This window comes from Capra hircus, chromosome 4 (genome assembly GCF_001704415.2).
Source record: "Capra hircus breed San Clemente chromosome 4, ASM170441v1, whole genome shotgun sequence".
In the NCBI taxonomy this organism is placed as follows: Eukaryota; Metazoa; Chordata; class Mammalia; order Artiodactyla; family Bovidae; genus Capra; species Capra hircus.
The window spans coordinates 27,354,756-27,370,995 of NC_030811.1; the positions used below are offsets into that span (position 1 = coordinate 27,354,756).

The window sequence follows — 16,240 nt, forward strand, 5'->3', positions numbered from 1 at the left end:
GTGAGGTGGAGTGGAAGGAAGTGGGCGGCACTGTGATGGTTACACAGAAAGACCTCTGCCTCCTTCCCTCTGGGGACCCTTCCCTCAAAGGAGTTGGCTTTGCTCAGCCCACCTGGGACAGGAGGGGAGTCTTTCTACACAGACCTGCTAGTGGAGGAGTAAAGACCTCCTGTGGGTGGATGTCTTTTGCTTTTTATAAAGTGATTTCAAGGACATTTTCTCCAGATGGACTAAATATCTAAAACGTTGGACAGATTCCAGAGTTGAGGATGTATTTCAAGATTTAAAGCCCTAATCGGCTATTCTGAGCAGTTTTGTGAGAGGAGACTGGCGAGAAAGTGAGGAGTTAAGACAAAGTTCCGTTTGCACCCTTTCACTTCTCCTCAGGTCGCTCACATCCGGGAAGGGCCTCACAGCTGACGGCCGCCCTGGCCGCCATTACCTTGTGGAAGAGACCAGACTTGGGGAGTGGGAACGTGAGCCTGTGCAGCTCTTCTTGTAGCTGGCCCTGCTCCTCCTGCATCCTCCTCTGCTCCTCCAGGAGCTCGCACTGCTCCATCTGCATCTGCGCCATCTCCTTCTGGCTGGCCTTGTAACTCTCCTGCAATTCTGTCAGTCTGAAGAGCAGCGCGTCACACTGTGGACGGGGCAGGGCACACAGGGTGGTCAGCGGACCACGCCTGTGTTCTGTCCTGTGATTCACCAGAGTCTCCTGCCCTGTGGTCACCTTAGACTAATCACCCCAAGCCCCACTGTGCCCTCTAGAGGCCTAGATGCTGAACGGGAACCCCAGCAGGCCGCTCAGGGCTGAAGTTTGGCCATGCTGGATATTTTGCCTACTAGTCCTCTCTGAGGGTGGTTTTCAAGAGAGTGTTGGCAATGCCCCTCCCTTCTTACCTCCCTCCTGCTTCTTTCCTCTGGTGAAGACCATTTTCCCACCGTGCTGGGAATTCTAGTTCTCCAGTTGTTTCTATAACTGATTATGTTCCTTACCAATAACGATGTATTTTCACCCTAATTTCCCCCCATTTCTGTGTTCATCATCAGCTTCAAGAATCTTTAGAGAAGTATGAACTATTGCTGAGCTGGGGTTGAGAAGACTAAAGTATCCTATGATTCCAAAAACCCAATCTTCTAATATTAGACTAGTCTCAATGCTCTTTTAGGACTAGAGAAAAGACTGGCTCTGTGTGCCAGCATCCTTCTCCCTTCCTATGGTCCCCTCCCCTAGTAGAGGAAGTGATGAGCGGGATATGGACCCCTTGGACCTCTCAGTGCAGTCGGTGTGGCGGGAGGAGAGAAAGTGAGCCTGGGTGTAGAAAGGCAGGTGGACTACTAGGGCAGCCCAAAAAACATCTCCAGTGCTGTGTCTTCAGAAGGCCTTCCCCTGGAGACAAAGCATGCTGCAGCAGGAGCGAATGAGTATTCTAGCAGTATTTTGCATCATGTGTTGACATTTTTCCATTTCCTGTCAGTGATCAGGAGCTGAAAGTACTCAATAAAGCTAACCAATAATGACTTGCCTTTTACACACTATGGAGAAAAGGGAAAGTGAGGAAGGAAGGCCTTATTCATCATCAGGATTTTTCACTAAAACAAAGTGAGGTAAGAAGTATTCTGCTCAATTTAAAAAGGGTAAGATTCGAGTTGAGAATTTAACTACTCTGAAGTCATGGAATAAATCCTGGAAAAGCCTAGGTTCTTCTAATAACCAATCAGCACTCAGGGCACCAACCATGCCTTCTGACAAGAGCACCTACAATCTGCCTCAGAAAACTGGACCTTCTCTTTCTAGTTCTAACAGTCATAGTTGTGTATATGGGCCTACATGTATGTTCTCCTCCACAAATGACAGGATATCACTATAGTTCTAATAATAAAGTATAAAGTCTACACTCATGGAGTCATGTGTAAAATCTTCAGGTGTTCAGACTGGACCCAGATGTATTGATTCTACTAAGCTGTAGCTCAGGCTTAAAGTGAAGGTCAAGTCAAAGTCTTAATGTTAACAGCATGGGTTCTACCTCTGTTCCCTGCCTTTCCACACTCAGCTGTGACGGGACAGGAGGTCCATCAAGCCTCTCGTTTGCATGACTTCATCTCTTGCCCTTCTACTTCCTCTCTCCAAGGCTCGGGAGACCTCACCTGTCTTAGTTACAATTACCTTATTAGCACACTTCCCCTTGTCCTCTAGGATGGACTGGGTGCTCCTGAGCTGCTGCAGCTCCTGCTGGCAGAGTAGGAAGTCCTGCTCCAGCTGGTCATACATGTGCTTCTGCCGGTCCAGCGTTTCCTGGCTGCACTGGTACAGCCGCTTCGTCTCCTGCAGCTGGGCGTGGACCTCTGCACTCTGGGGTGGGGAGGCACACCCCGCCATTATCCCCAGAGCCACATGGCCACACTCTCTCCTCTCGGGCAGGGGCTAAGGGGTCTTACCCTGTCCTTTCCAGGTCTGGGGTGGGACTCCCTGAGATGGACCAATCCCTAACAGGCTCTCCACAGACACTGGGGGCTTCCTCTCTGGGGAGGCAGGGAAGGGAAAGGGCCTCCTTTCTACAGTCCTTTCGGACTTGACATCACAGGAAGCCGAGCATGTTGTGACCCTCTGAGGTCACCTTTCCACTGAGCACAGTCATAGTTGTGCATATGGACCTACATATATGTTCTTCATGAATGACAGGATGTGATTATGGTTCTAATAGTAAGGTAGAAAGTCTCCTCACCAACAGCTCCTCCACAGAATTACCATTCCTTTCTCCTGCGGACCCAGCCTCTCACGGGAGGGTCTGCCGGGCTACCTTCTCCCTTGCCTGAAGCCTGTTTTACCTTCTCGCTGCTCTCCTGGTAGGTGGTCACAACACCCCTGAGGTGCTGCACCTCAGCCTCGTGGCAGCGCAGAGTGTCCCGCAGGTGCTGCTGCACGTCCAGCAGCTTGTCCTTCTCACATGAGATGCTGTGGCACTGCAGCTGCAGCTTCTGTAGCTGGCACTGTAGCTCCTGCAGTGGAGGGGGCCTGGGGCAGTGCCTCTGCAGTCCTCCACCCACTCACTCTTCTGCTGGAGTCGCCCTTAGACATAGACAGTCTGAGAATCCACTGGTCCCTGCCCTGCGCTTACAGGCTGCCCTCTGGTCCAGTGGGGGACTTGAGGGCAGCTGGAGTCCTGGACCTGCAGTGCCATATAGGTGGCAGCTGGAGCTATTTCAATGCTCTACTTTTCTGCCCACCCTGCCCAAACCTCTTGGCACCTAAGCAGCCCCTCATCTTGGGTTGCTGTTACCTTCTCACTCTGGCTTTCTACTGTGCTTTTCATGACTTTGAGCTGCCGGAGCTCAGCCTGAAGTTGTAGCTGCACCTTCAAGAGCTCACTCTGCTCATCCTGGCTAGCATCGTACTTTTGCTGCAGGGCACAGAGTCTGGTCTTCAGCTCCTCGTTCTGTAGCGGGGAGGATGTGGGAAGAGTCGTTACTCTCAGAAATCAGCAGACCCCTCTCCACACCAGAGTGGTTCTTTTTGCCGAGCGGACATCTTGAGGAGCTCCCCTGGGCATTAGGGTTCAGTTTCTTCTCTGTAGCGGACGCTCCAACATGACTACCATTCTAGAATGCAATGCTGTGTGACTTCTCCACTTGCTCTCCAGTTGACCATATCCCTGGCTGCAGGCCAAGAATCAGTAGAGCACAGCCCGCCTCTGCCTTCATCCTCCCTGGAAGTGGCAACTCCAATCAGGCCCTTCTGCCCTCCCCTGGTGCCCGGCCCTATCCGTGTTTACCTGGGTGACGCTGTGGGACGTCTGAAACCGAAGCACCTCATTCTGTGCACACTTTAGCTCCCTCTGCAGCCGCTTCTGCTCCTCTTCACTGGTCCGGCGATGGTGATGTAGCTCTTGCAACTCACAAGTCAATTTCTTACACTGTGTGGGAAATGGAACAGGAAGCCTGAATTACTACAGGGACCATATGCACTCCAGGAATGGACCTAGGCAGAGTATGGCAGTCCTTTTACTGGAATATTCCATGAAAGGCACGCAAGTGAGACCCCAGAGTCTGATCTCTTGCCATAGCACCTGTCTCCCTGGTTAGCCTTGTGTCTAAGGAGATGCTGCTGACACAGGCCAGGAGAAGGTAAGAGCGAGGCAGTGAAGGAGCTGGCCTTTCCCTACCTTGCTCTGCATGTCATGCATCTGCTCCTTGGCTCCCAGTAGCTGCTGCCGCAACAAATGCATTCCAGGATCGGGCTCCAGGAAATCCTCTTCTGAGGTCTGAGACTCTGCCGACCTCATAGTCCGTAGCGTTTGGGACTCCAGCCACCTTTCTGTTGCTCTTCGTGTCCTGTAATTCAGAACCCCAGAGCCACGTTTGGGAGAATGCTCTGCCCAGCACCACCTGCGAAGTATGCCTGGTCCTGATGCCTTCATTTTAGGCAAAAGACAGTTAAGGAGACTTCTCTTGTGATTTACCTCTCAAATATACTTGAAGGATGACAGAAAAAGTCCCCAGCATCTCAACCTGCAAAGGCATGTCTGGTTCTGGGAGACCCTAATGGTACTAGTCCAGTCAGGCTCCAGGCTGGGACTGGAGTCAAACCAGCTCCATTTTGGAGGCAATGCGTCCTTTGACTGGATCAAGTCTGGGAGGACAACAAAGGAATTGCTTCTCCTCTGCTCCAGAGCAGAGCCAACCAGACCTAACTGCCTGGAGTGGAAGAAAATGAAATTTCAGAACTTGCCCAGCTCTAGTCCTCAGACATCTGGTTGGATCCCCATACCTGCTTCTCAGCAGTATTCAAACCCTTCAGATACCACGGGAAGGACCAGCTCTCCCACAGTGGAGGAAGGCGGGGGAGCCTGACATCTGCCTTCTCCGGTCCTATTCAGGGAATAGCCCTGTCCTAAAGAGCCCTGTGAGCCTGTGGGCTGTACCTCTCACTCTCCAGATCTGCAAGCTGCCCTGTGAGGCTGCTGTTGCTCTCCTGCAGGGCCCGGTACTCCTCGTTCAGGAAGTGGTAGCGTTCCCGCAGTTGCTGCAACTCTTCTGCAGAGGACAGGCAGAGAGGTGAGACCCCAGGGAGGAAGCACAGATGACCAGCCCCCAGTTTTCCAGCCTAGAAATCTGGCTGTGGAAAACTGAAGTTTCTTTTTCTAGAGACAGATGAGATACCCCATGCAGAGGTTTAGAAGACGGGGCCCGGAAAGTTTCAAGTTGCAATGGGTCTTTGTCCTCTCAGTGTGCTGCCCATCTTTTCAACTTCCCAGAAGACTGGCCCTGGGTGTCCATCTTCAAAACTTCAACCAAGAGGGCTGGGGTTGGGGGGTGGAGGTGGCAGGGGAAATAAGCAAAACCAACCAAGACAGTGTCTTCAGATTTTCAGCTTTTGAGGGTTTAATCAATTGTGAGGGTTTTTGGTTTATTGTATTTAAAGCTCCCATTCAACTGTTTATGGTTAGGGTCCTTACACTTTTAGTACAAAAAGCTGAGAGTGTGAACTGCCAGTCCTCGGCTTTCAGAGACAACCCAGGCATCCTTGCACTTCTTGTTGTCCTTTTACTTCCTTTATCATCGCACCCAATCCATCGGCCTGCACATGGTCAAGAATTCTTTCTAATGATCTTTTTTATCTGCTGACGAAAAAGCCCACCACAACCGAACCCACAAATCATACATCCACAAGCATCAGCAGAGATCTGGTTAAAATGCCCCAGCACAAATCCTAAGTTCCATATACCAATACTCTTTCATGATGTGAAAATAGAAACACACATATCTGCTTTTTCATGATTAAGAATTAATTCTCTCAGAATACTAATTCTGCTGATGTTTAAAGAACACTAACTTGCTCCAATTAGAGCCCAAGGCCTATCTTTCCCGCTGTAAGAGTCAACACCCTGACATTCACTTTTAGTGTTCCTTCTTTAGTCCAATCAAAAGTCTTCGGCATACTCCAGTTTACCGTAGAAGGAAGGAAGGAAACTAATCTTTAATAAAAGCTAACCATGTGCTAAGCATTAGACCGGATGATTCCCGCCTTGGAGTTAGTTGTATGTGAGTGCTTTCAGCATACTAGGCATTTCATTTAATCCCCAAAATAGCCCTATAAGGTTTTCTTTCTTTCTTCCTTTTTAAATAAACTTTTAATGTTAGAATAGTTTTTGATTTACAGAAAAGTTGCAAAGATAGTGCAGAATTCCCTGGGAGTATTTTCACCCAGCTTCCCCTCTTATTAACATCCTTCCATGGGTACATCTGTCATGAGTAAGGAATGAACACTGGTACATTACTGTTAACTAAACTCTACACTTTATTCAGATTTTTCTACGTTTTCCCTAAGGTCCTTTTCCTGTTCCAGAATCCCATCCAACTATAAAGTTTTCTTAATCAATTTTCACAGCTATGGAAACCATGAGATAATAACCAGGCTAAGTTTATCCTGCTAATTAGCAGAGCTGGGATTCTGAACAGCCCAAGCCTTCCCACTGTGTTAGCCTCCTTCTCAGAGTATATCAGTCCAAAGGCGCTTCTGAGAGGCCTATTACAGCTGGGAAAACTTGCAGTTCTTTTGATTCCTTGTTGACTGCCTTTGCTTGACCTGGCCTAGTACAGGGCCTCCCATTATACTCAGATCATAAATCTAGCCTCAGAATAAAGGCAAAGTCTCTGATGTCATGAAGCCTAGCAACTCACTGGGAGACTCTGAGCAGAGCTCTAAGCTTTTGTGTACCTCATGTATTACTGGAAATAACCTCTGTTCCTTTCCAGCTGTCTTGTGCTCTGGTTTGTTGCCCCCTAAAACTTCTACTTGGGGAGAGCTGTGTGCTATGCTGTGCTTAGTTGCTTAATCGTGTCCAACTCTTTGTGACCCCATGGACTGCAGTCCACCAGGCTCCTCTGTCCAAGGGGCTTCTCCAGGCAAGAATACTGGAGTGGGTTGCCATTCCCTCCACTCAGATTCTTTACCATCTGAGACACTAGGGAAGCAGGAAGGGCTTTAGCACAGGCAAATCAACAAATGTACAATGGCTCTGTGAGGAAGAATTCTCAGGGGACATCTCCATGGTGCCGTTTCTTATACCATCATAGACTGGTTACATGACCTCAAGCTTTTCTCTCTCACAGTCTTGAATCCCACCTAGAAGTTTCTTCTACAGGTTCCCAATTCATGATCTAAGCCCACCTTCTTGCAGCCTAGCTCCCTTTGCTTGATTTGACTCATAGACCGGGAGGAGGGCTTGCTTTCTCATACCTTGCATCTCAGAGAAATCTGAGAGACTGAAACTATTGGAAGGGTCAGAGTTCTTCATGTCTATTTCTGCACGGAGGGAAGTGATCTCCATCTCATACTCTCCTCGGATTCGGTCCATGTCCTCGAGTTCATTCTGCATCCGGCAGATGTCCTCCTGCAGGGAGGCTATGTCACTGTCGTGTTCAGTCGCGGAGTCCTCCGCTGCTTGCCGCAGAGTCTGGATCTCAGCCCGGGCTAAATGCAACTCCTGTTCTATTTCCTTAAGTTCACATTCTTTTTCACGCTCTAACAGGGAAATTTCCTCCCGCAGGGACCGCAGCTCACCTGCAAAGCCCAAAGATGATATTGAGATGATCAAGAGGATAACCGACTGTATTCTAGAGGCACAAAGTTAAAAGGCAGGTTTATTTCTTATCTGGAAACTCCTAACAACCAGGTCTCTACCCCATCAGAGAAGTATAGCTTCACCTGATGTGGAATAAAGGGAATACCTAAGAGAACAGAGTCAATCTAGGTAGTAAGGTGCAACAGGAAAGCAGATCTTGAGGCTTTGCATGAAAAACAAATTAGGCCAAAAAAACAAACAAAACAAACCCCCAAAGACAAACAAACAACAAAAAACAAATTAGGCTACCCCAAACAAAAAGTATTAGGTACTTCTAAGAAATCACCTAACAGTAAAGACCAGACCTAATTTTCAGCATTTTACTTATGCCCTGCTGCTGCTGCTGCTGCTGCGTCGCTTCAATCGTGTCCAACTCTGTGTGACCCCATAGACGGCAGCCTACCAGGCTCCTCCATCCTTGGGATTCTCCAGGCAAGATTGCTGGAGTGGCTTGCCATTTCCTTCTCCAATGCATGAAAGTGAAAAGTGAAAGTGAAGTTGCTCAGTCATGTCTGACTCTTCACGACCCCATGGACTACAGCCTACCAGGCTCTTCCATCCACGGGAGTTTCCAGGCAAGAGTACTGGATTGGGCTGCCATTGCCTTCTCCGACTTATGCCCTGAGTCTTCCCAAAAAGTATCTTACTGAAAAAACACTTATAGACTATTCTCATCTATTCAGCCTGGGAGCTTAGAAATTACAGAGGCTCAGATTTTCCACAAACTGCTTGTGTAAGTACTGGTCCCAAAACAATGTGTATTTAGAGCTCACAGCTGAAATTCAAATGTAAGCTCACGGCAACGTAATCAAACAATGGGGAAATAAACTAGATGCTAATCAATAAGGGATTGTTTAAACTGAAGAAGATGAAATAGAATATTGGCTGCCATTTAAAAGAAAGTGGCAGATCTATAGAGAAAATATGAAAGGGTTTTCCATAATATACTAACTAGAAAGAAAAATGAGCTGTAAAATACACGGTATTATCTCATTTTTGCAAAAATATTTCTATGTATAATATATAATACAAATATATAAAGACACAGAAAAGGGTCTGGAAAGATAGAAGTCCTCAACTGTAAAACACCGTTGCTGCTAAGAAATGATTCAGCATGTGAGAGGGACTTTTACTTTCCACATTATATATATCACCGCTTTGATACTTTTCACAACAAACCTATATTTTATAATATGTTTTAATGTACAAAATAAACATGTCAGAGCTCTCAGTATCTGTGGAGCATCTCAGGGTTTCTGAACAGAGGTACCCATTGGGAATCAGGAGAACCTAAACGTGGAGCAAGAGTAAAAGATATTGCCACCAATACAGAATTCAAATTTAGGGGGTCAGGATTAGGAAATTAGGATTGAGTTAAGAGGGTCAGGACCTTCCCACAAACTCTTTGCAAACCCTCTCCCTAATCCTTGCCCCCAACTCCCTTCAGATTTCAACCTTCCCTAGCCTCTCCCCACACCTTCTCAAAAAATTAAGCAAAGTCCTTCATTAAATGCTCTCATAGCCCCTTGTACTTTGCAGTGTGTGTGTTATTAAAACGCTGGCCTCCCCTTCACTTGTAAGCTTCATGAAGACAGGAATCATGTCTGTTTTGCTCACCATTATAGCTCCAGGATCTGCCAGAGACCCTAACATAATGCACTCAATAAATATTTGCTGTATACATGCATAAATGAGGCAGGGGATACCTCTAGTTCACAAACTTTTACTGAGGACCACAGGTGCAGAATTGTATGTTTGGCTATTAAAAAACAAAAACAAAAAAACAAACAAAAAAAACCCACTAGAACAGAAAATGGAGGTTTGAGAAGAAAAACTTGGACATACTACAGACATAAATGCTGAGCCGATGGGGAGTCCGGAGGCATGGGGGAAGGTCTCTAGCCCTACACTGCCAAGCTCACAGGTGCGGTTCTGGGCACACCTTTTCCCAGCCTTCCTCTCTCTACAAGCATCCTAGCTGTCTCCTCTACTTAGTCTATTTAACAAGGATTAGTTGATCACCTCTGTGCCAAGCCCAAACATCCCTGCTCAGATTCTCTGACTTCCTTCCTTTTTGAAGGAAACAAAGTCCTTGCTCTTTTTACTACTGAACAGTCTGCCCCTTGGAGCATATAGCCTAGTGGGGGAGACACACAAGTCACCGGCCATTAGGATAAAGGCCCGGGTGGGTTTTCTGTTAGAACCCTTCACTTCCCCACTCTGCCCCTGATGTTCAGGTTCAAGTATCCCTGAGGTTTTCCTCTGTGTCTTTAAAAAAAAAAAAGGACATTCTCAGATCCACTGAAGAATGGCGAAGGGTCCCTCTCAACCTTGAAAAGCTCTTAATTGGAAACACACAGGGGCAGGGAGGTGGCGCTTGCAGAGGGGTGGAGCTTGCGGGCACCAGGGAGGACCTTATCGGGAGGCTGGGCGGGGCTCACTGGGGCGGCCTCCCTAGGAGTTAGAAAGGCCGGACTGGGCTGCTGAAGAGCCGGCGCCGGTTGACAGTGAGACTGGGGCGACCCCGAAGGCCCGAAGCCGAGCGAGGGGCACAGAAAAATCAGTTCTCACTCACTGCTTATGGCCTCCATCTCACTGGCCCGCCCCTCACCAAGCGGTCTCTCTGGGGGGGCCTCCTGCCGCCGGCCGGTCCCAGCCCCCGAGGGGCTGTGGCGGCCGGAACGGCCTCTCAACACCAGCTACCTCTGAGGCCGCGCGCGCCCCCTCTTGGCGGAAACGGGCAACGCGCGTGCGCAAGGACTCCTCCGCGGGGTGGGGTTTGGGCGCCTTCCCCAAACCTTCCCTCATAGCTCAGTGGGTAAGGAATCTATCTGAAAGGGAGGAGACCAAGGTTCGATACCTGAGTCGGGAAGCTCCCCTGGCAAAGGAAATGGCAACCCACTGCAGAATTCTGGCCTGGAGAATCCCATGGACAGAGGAGCCTGACAAGCTACAGTCCATGGGGTTGCAAAATTTGGACACGACTTAGTGACTAAACCACCACCACCCAGACCTGCAGCATCCCCCCACCGCCACCCCATCCCACCCCTGCGCTAAGGTGAGGTCTAACGCTCTAGCAGATCCTTTCTTTCACCATACCAACATGATCCAGTGTGACCCATCCCCCAAAAACAAAACACCAGCTGTCCCCTGACTTCCTTTCCGTTGTTTCTCTGCTTCTCTCCAAGACATGACTACTGGAATTATGCGTACTCACCTTCTCCATTTCACTTCCCCTTTCCTCTTCAAGCTCAGTACAGTCAGGCTTCTATCTTCACTGAAACGTCTCAGAGCCCTCCGTCTTGCCCAATCCAATGGCCATCTTACTTAGCATCTTTTGACAGTGCTGATCACTGTCTCCTTGAAGCACTTTCTGCTCTTGACTTCCAGGTCACCAAATGCTTCAGTGGTTCCTCCTACTTCAGTCTCTATTCATTTCTCCTTGCCTGTGAGACTTTTAACTTCCAGAGCAGACCCTTTTCTCTCCTTTTCCTGAATCTCTCCATGTGATTTCACTGTGATCTCCCATGGATTCAAATGTAATCTATATGCTAATGATGCCCAAATTTATATCTCCAGTCTTGACTCTCCCCTGGTTCTAGATTCATATATCCAACAGCTTCCTTTAATATATTTACTTAGATGTCAATAGCCATTTCAAACTCAACATGTAGAAAATATGTCTTAAAGAGTTCTCCTAGCCCTGAAATTTGTTCCTTGTCAAGTTGTTCCCAATCCAGTAGATGACACCACCATCCATTCAGTTTCTCAAGGCAAAGTCATCTTTCATGCCTCTCTTATCCCCCATCCAATTCAGCAAGTCCTGAGAGCTCTAAATTTCAAGTTGTATTCTCAATCATCTCCATTTCTCCTGCTCTAATCCAAGCAACCACCATTTCTTTGCTGGACTATTGCAATTATTTGCTGACCAGACTCAACTGCTTTGACTCTCTTCTTGTCATTCAATTTCCACAGAGTAGCCAAAGCATTCTTTTAAGAATGTAAAGTGGATCATATCCCTCCAGCCCTGGCTAATCCCCTCCCATGTTTTCCACTATACTTAGAATACAAGTCAAACCTCTCAGCTGACTTATAAAGTCCTCTGTAATCTGAACTCTCCCACTTCTCAGAACTCTCTCTTAGCAAAATCCTCCACATGCACTTTGCTCCAGCCACGATGTCCCTCAAACACATGAAGCTTATTCTTGCCTCTGAGCTTCTGCAGTTGCTAGTTCACCTGCCTGGTGTGCACGTCCCTCAGATATTCTTCATGATTCAGGTCTTAGCTCAAATGTCCCTTTCTCAGACATTTCTAACTACTTTATCAAAAATATACTTCCATCTTACCCCCATCCATATCATATTGTTATATTTTCTTCCTAGCATTTATTGTTATATTTTATTCCTGAACTGATGGTGTTTGTCTGTTTTCTGCCTTTCCCATCAGAATGTACTCTTTATTAGGGCAGGGATCTGATCTATGTTGTCCATAGCTAGTCCTCCAAGTATACAAGCACTCAATAAATGGTTGATAAAGCATATAAGTCAGCCCTATTTTACAGCTAAGGAACTGAGTCTCAGAAAGATAAAAGTGACTTGCTCAATATCACAAAGCTTGTTACGTGCCAGAACTGGGCTCAAGAATCTAGGTGACCTGAGAACAATGCTCACACTCTTTCCCCAGAGCAACATGGCTCCTGCAGTTTCTCTCCCTCCCTGAATGGCAATCCACTCCAGAATTCTTGCCTGGAGAATCCCATGGACAGAGGAACCTGGTGGGCTACAGTCCATGGGGTCACAAAGAGTCGGACACAACTGAGCGACTAACACTTTTACCTCCCCTCCCACCTCAGCGCCTTTATTGTCTACTTTTCCTGTTTTATTTTCTACCTTTGCTTACGTCTTCTTTCCCTCCTTCTCTCCCACCTTGGCTTGCTCTCTCCAGGCCTGCTTGCCAGCCTTCCTTATTTTTCCATTTATACTTCTCTTTTGGCTTGATCTCAGTTCTGCCTGGAGAGTCCCTGCAGTTTTCTAGGGCAGCTCCCCCAAATCTTCCCAAAGCCCACAGATGTAACAAAACCTGCCTCTTTATTTCATGGCACAGTGGACTGTAGGATGCTTGCCTTGCTGCTTCCCAGAGACATGGGCGTTAGAAAAAAAAGGGCTTTGGGGGCCACTAGCTCGGTCCTAGGTAGCAAGAGAAACGTTCTCATCTGCTTCCCTTAAAAGATGCACTGAGTCCCCTCCTGTCACTTCTCACTGGCTCACCACTCTTCTCATGATGCTCTTGGAGGGATGGGGGGAAAGGTAATATGGTTTGTAATTCAACCCTGACTACATGCCCCTGGCACTAACCAGGAAAACAAAGAAAAAGGGATGAGAAGGGGAGAGACTGAGGGGAGAAGAGGGAGTTAGCCTCAAGGAAAGGGGGTGAAATGGGAGGGCAAGAAAAGGGAAGGAGGAGGGGAACACAAGAGTCAGTTAGAGGTGCAAAAAAAAAAAAAAAGGAAATTAAGAGGGTAATGGAGAGATGAGGAGAAAAGGGTAAAAATAGTAGAAGAAACTGAGGAGAAAGTACCGAGTTCGGCTCCATTGGTCTGCTGTGCCTCTGCTAAACCCTCAAGACACAAGTACTTGGATGACCGCCTACCCTTTGCCAGTCCAAGTGCGAGGACTTACCCTGGAGCTGCTGGATTTGCTTAGTGAACACCTCTGCCTGCTGGGCGCTGGCCAGCCGCTCGTCCTCCAGGAGCCCTGCACGAACAGGGGAGCTGATGTCAGGGTGGGGACCCAGTGCCTTTGGGCCCAAGCCCTCCAGTCCTATCGCAGGTGCTCACCCTGCAGCTCCAGAGAGTCATCTTCGTGCTGCCCTGCCAGCTCCCGGGTCTCCTCCAGTTCTGCCACCAGCCGCAGCACCTGAGCCCTCAGCTCCTCCAGCTCCGTCTCCGTGAGGCTCAGGCCTCGGTGCTTGCTGACCGACAGGGAGCCTGTGTTGCCGCCTTTCTGCCCTGGATCATCCTCTTCTTCCATCTCTTCTTCTTCCTCCTCCTCCTCTTCCTCCTCGTAGAGAGCTGGGAGTAACACTTCCCCTAGGAGAGACCCCCGCAACATCCCGCCAGCGAGTAAGAGCCAACTTTCTTACACAGTCCTTAGAGGGCCCTCCACCTCACTGTCCTTAGAGGGCAGAGATGGTATAATAGTGCCACCTGGTGTCCCCCAAGGAGCCTCTGGGCAGCACCTGCATGCCTGAGGGGCCCTGAGGTGTGAGAGTCAAGTTTGGAGGTATCCATCCCCCTCCCAGGCACTTTCTGGACCAATATTGCCTCTGGGGCCTCCAAGGACTGCCTTCAGGTGGACTGAACAGCCAGGGACCGGCTTGCACAAGGATACCTTGCTTCTTCTATCCTTGTCTCTGGGCACAAGTAGTCAAGAAAGGATTCAGACACTGGGTGTGTCTTTAAGCCAAACAGGGCAAGAATTACAGTTTGGGGGTTTGTACAAAGTTTACAAACGATCCAGGCGGCTTGTGAGAAACTAGCCTTTCCATTATATGAAAGTGTTGCCTGTCAGTAGGCAGAGAAAGAGAACATCTGAATGAAATGATCTAAAGGATTTACTGGACAAACACTGGGGCCCTTCCAAACATATTCCATCGAATAGACTTTTTGAAATTTTCTACCAAGTCCACTTTTCTTTTCCCTGCTGAGTGTCTGGGGGTCTCACTTCCTCCCCTGCTGACCACAAGGCAGTTTTTAGGGGGAAGTCATAGGTTGTACTTGTGTGTAAAAGAAAGCCTGCCATTTTAATGAGTTAAGAAACTGGGGTGTGTTGGTCCCCAGTCTCTGGCTGGCAAGCACCCCCTCCTTTACTGCAATGCAGTTTCTCTAAATAGCAAAACCTTATCTGGATGGCAATTGTTTTAAAATTCTGAGTCTCTGGCCTGGTTTTGTCCAGTAACCACAGCCTAAGATTCATCTGGGACCCCTGGCATCATCTGTCTCCCCGGGGTCAGTGGGGGGGGGGCAAGATTGTCCACACTAGATGTGCACAGGGACCTGGGGACCCTTCACGGGAAGTCCTGGCAACAGGACTGGCACCTTTCTAGCATCCTCCTGGTGTTGGCAGCAACTGCCAAGTCGCATGGGTGTGGTGGGAATACACATGTGTTGGGAGGTTGGCCTTTTCAGCAGCCCCCTTCCCAGGCTCCCTCTTTCAGGCAGTAAGATAGCCTAGAGAACCAAAGCCACCAGGCTTCCATTTGAAGTCAGTGGTGGCAGCACCAGAAAGACAGTTCACATGCTCACTTCCCTGCTTTTCGAAATAAGAGACAGCTTGGGATCTGGGTCGGGAGGCAGAGAGAACAAACCCCCTGCTGAAAGGCTGCTTCAAAGCTCTGTCCAAAGAGGCCTCTTTCTCTGTCTGGCAGCTCCCTCGGGACACACAACCTGGTTAGCTGGTGATTAGAACCCCAAAAGGATGTACCTTGAACTTCCCTCAAAACCTGAGCCCTGAGGAGGGCTAGCGGGTGCTGAGCTGAACTAGGGGGAAGGTGTGTGTCCTGGCTCAGAGTTCTGGAGAGTCAGAGGGAGGAAGGAAAATTGGGTGAGGGAGAAGGAAAGAAAGCTTTACGGGAAAACTCACCCTCCATAGCTTGCATCCCCCGCCGTTCCAAAGACCCCCAGCGTTGGCCCTTCTTCCTCTCACAACCCTCCGACACCTCATAGGAGCCTAAAGTGGTCACTGTGGGTCCTGTGAGCAAGGAGAGAGAGGGATTGTGGGGTGCCAGGGTGGCTGGGGTGAGGCAGGGAGGGGAAGGGACACACCTTCTAGCCCTTCGGAGCCCTGGGGGTTTTTATCCCGGTGGAAGTACTTGGCTCACTCTGCCAGGCACTGCGACTCCTCTCCCCAAGCTGCCCCTTAGGCTGGGCCTCTGGGGACCCCGCCCTGCCCTGCCCATCCTCCTCTGCAACCTCTGTTCCAGGCTCCTCTCCCTTGCACAGGTAGAAAGGGTGTGTGTCTCTTTAGCCCAGAGGGGACAGAGGGGGAAGATGGACAAGGATGGCAGAGGGTGGGAGCAAGTAAAGAGGCTGAAAGGGTGAGGTAGTGCGCCTAAGGGGAAGGTGGGGAGGGGGCCGGCGATGGCTGGCGGGTGTCGTGTGGACCGGACCCCCTCCCCTCCCCTCCATCTCTCCCTAGACTTCGTCCACCCCAACCGCGCCCCGCGCTCAGAAGCTTTAGGGGTGCGAGCGGGTGCAGGATCTATAGAGCCCCTAGGGCTGGAAGCAGTATGAGGCTGGAGAGTCGAGATTGAGAAGGCTCAGGGCAGGGAATGCCAAGGAGGATGCGGCCAGTGTGGGGAAGACCCAGCCGGGAAAGATGGAGACCGGGCCCGGGTGGGGGGCGGGAGGGAGGGAGGAGGAAGACTTCGGACGTCAAGGTGGGGAGTAGCGGAGGGGGGAGAGGCCGTGGGGGTCTGGGGGGAGGAGAGATGGAGAAGAGGAAGGAGAGGCAGTGGAGAGGTGAAGGAGGGGCGCTCTGACCTGGGCCCGGGCAGCTCCAGCCCGAGGCGCCCGCGCCGGCCCCGGCGCCCGCCTCCATGGCCGCTCTCGCCACCGCCG

The 16,240-nt window shown here is 49.6% G+C and overlaps 1 protein-coding gene across 9 annotated transcripts in view; it reads right to left on the reverse strand.

Annotated features, from left to right (window-relative positions):
* The window catches only part of CCDC136 (coiled-coil domain containing 136), a 28,205-nt gene extending 11,965 nt beyond the window's left edge, over positions 1-16,240 (reverse strand). For 6 of the 9 annotated variants that reach the window (XM_018046957.1, XM_018046956.1, XM_018046959.1 and 3 more), the window contains exons 1-12: positions 16,163-16,240; positions 15,264-15,371; positions 13,460-13,711; positions 13,302-13,376; positions 7,238-7,561; positions 4,920-5,031; positions 4,161-4,329; positions 3,771-3,911; positions 3,279-3,434; positions 2,827-2,997; positions 2,165-2,350; positions 443-637 (exon numbers count right to left, since the gene is read on the reverse strand). In XM_018046957.1, the coding sequence (XP_017902446.1) occupies positions 443-637; positions 2,165-2,350; positions 2,827-2,997; positions 3,279-3,434; positions 3,771-3,911; positions 4,161-4,329; positions 4,920-5,031; positions 7,238-7,561; positions 13,302-13,376; positions 13,460-13,711; positions 15,264-15,371; positions 16,163-16,220 (1,947 nt within the window). In that variant the 5' untranslated portion in view covers positions 16,221-16,240. The remainder of the gene's footprint in view (positions 1-442; positions 638-2,164; positions 2,351-2,826; positions 2,998-3,278; positions 3,435-3,770; positions 3,912-4,160; positions 4,330-4,919; positions 5,032-7,237; positions 7,562-13,301; positions 13,377-13,459; positions 13,712-15,263; positions 15,372-16,162) is intronic. The other 3 variants (XM_018046964.1, XM_018046963.1, XM_018046962.1) reach the window with 2 other exon arrangements.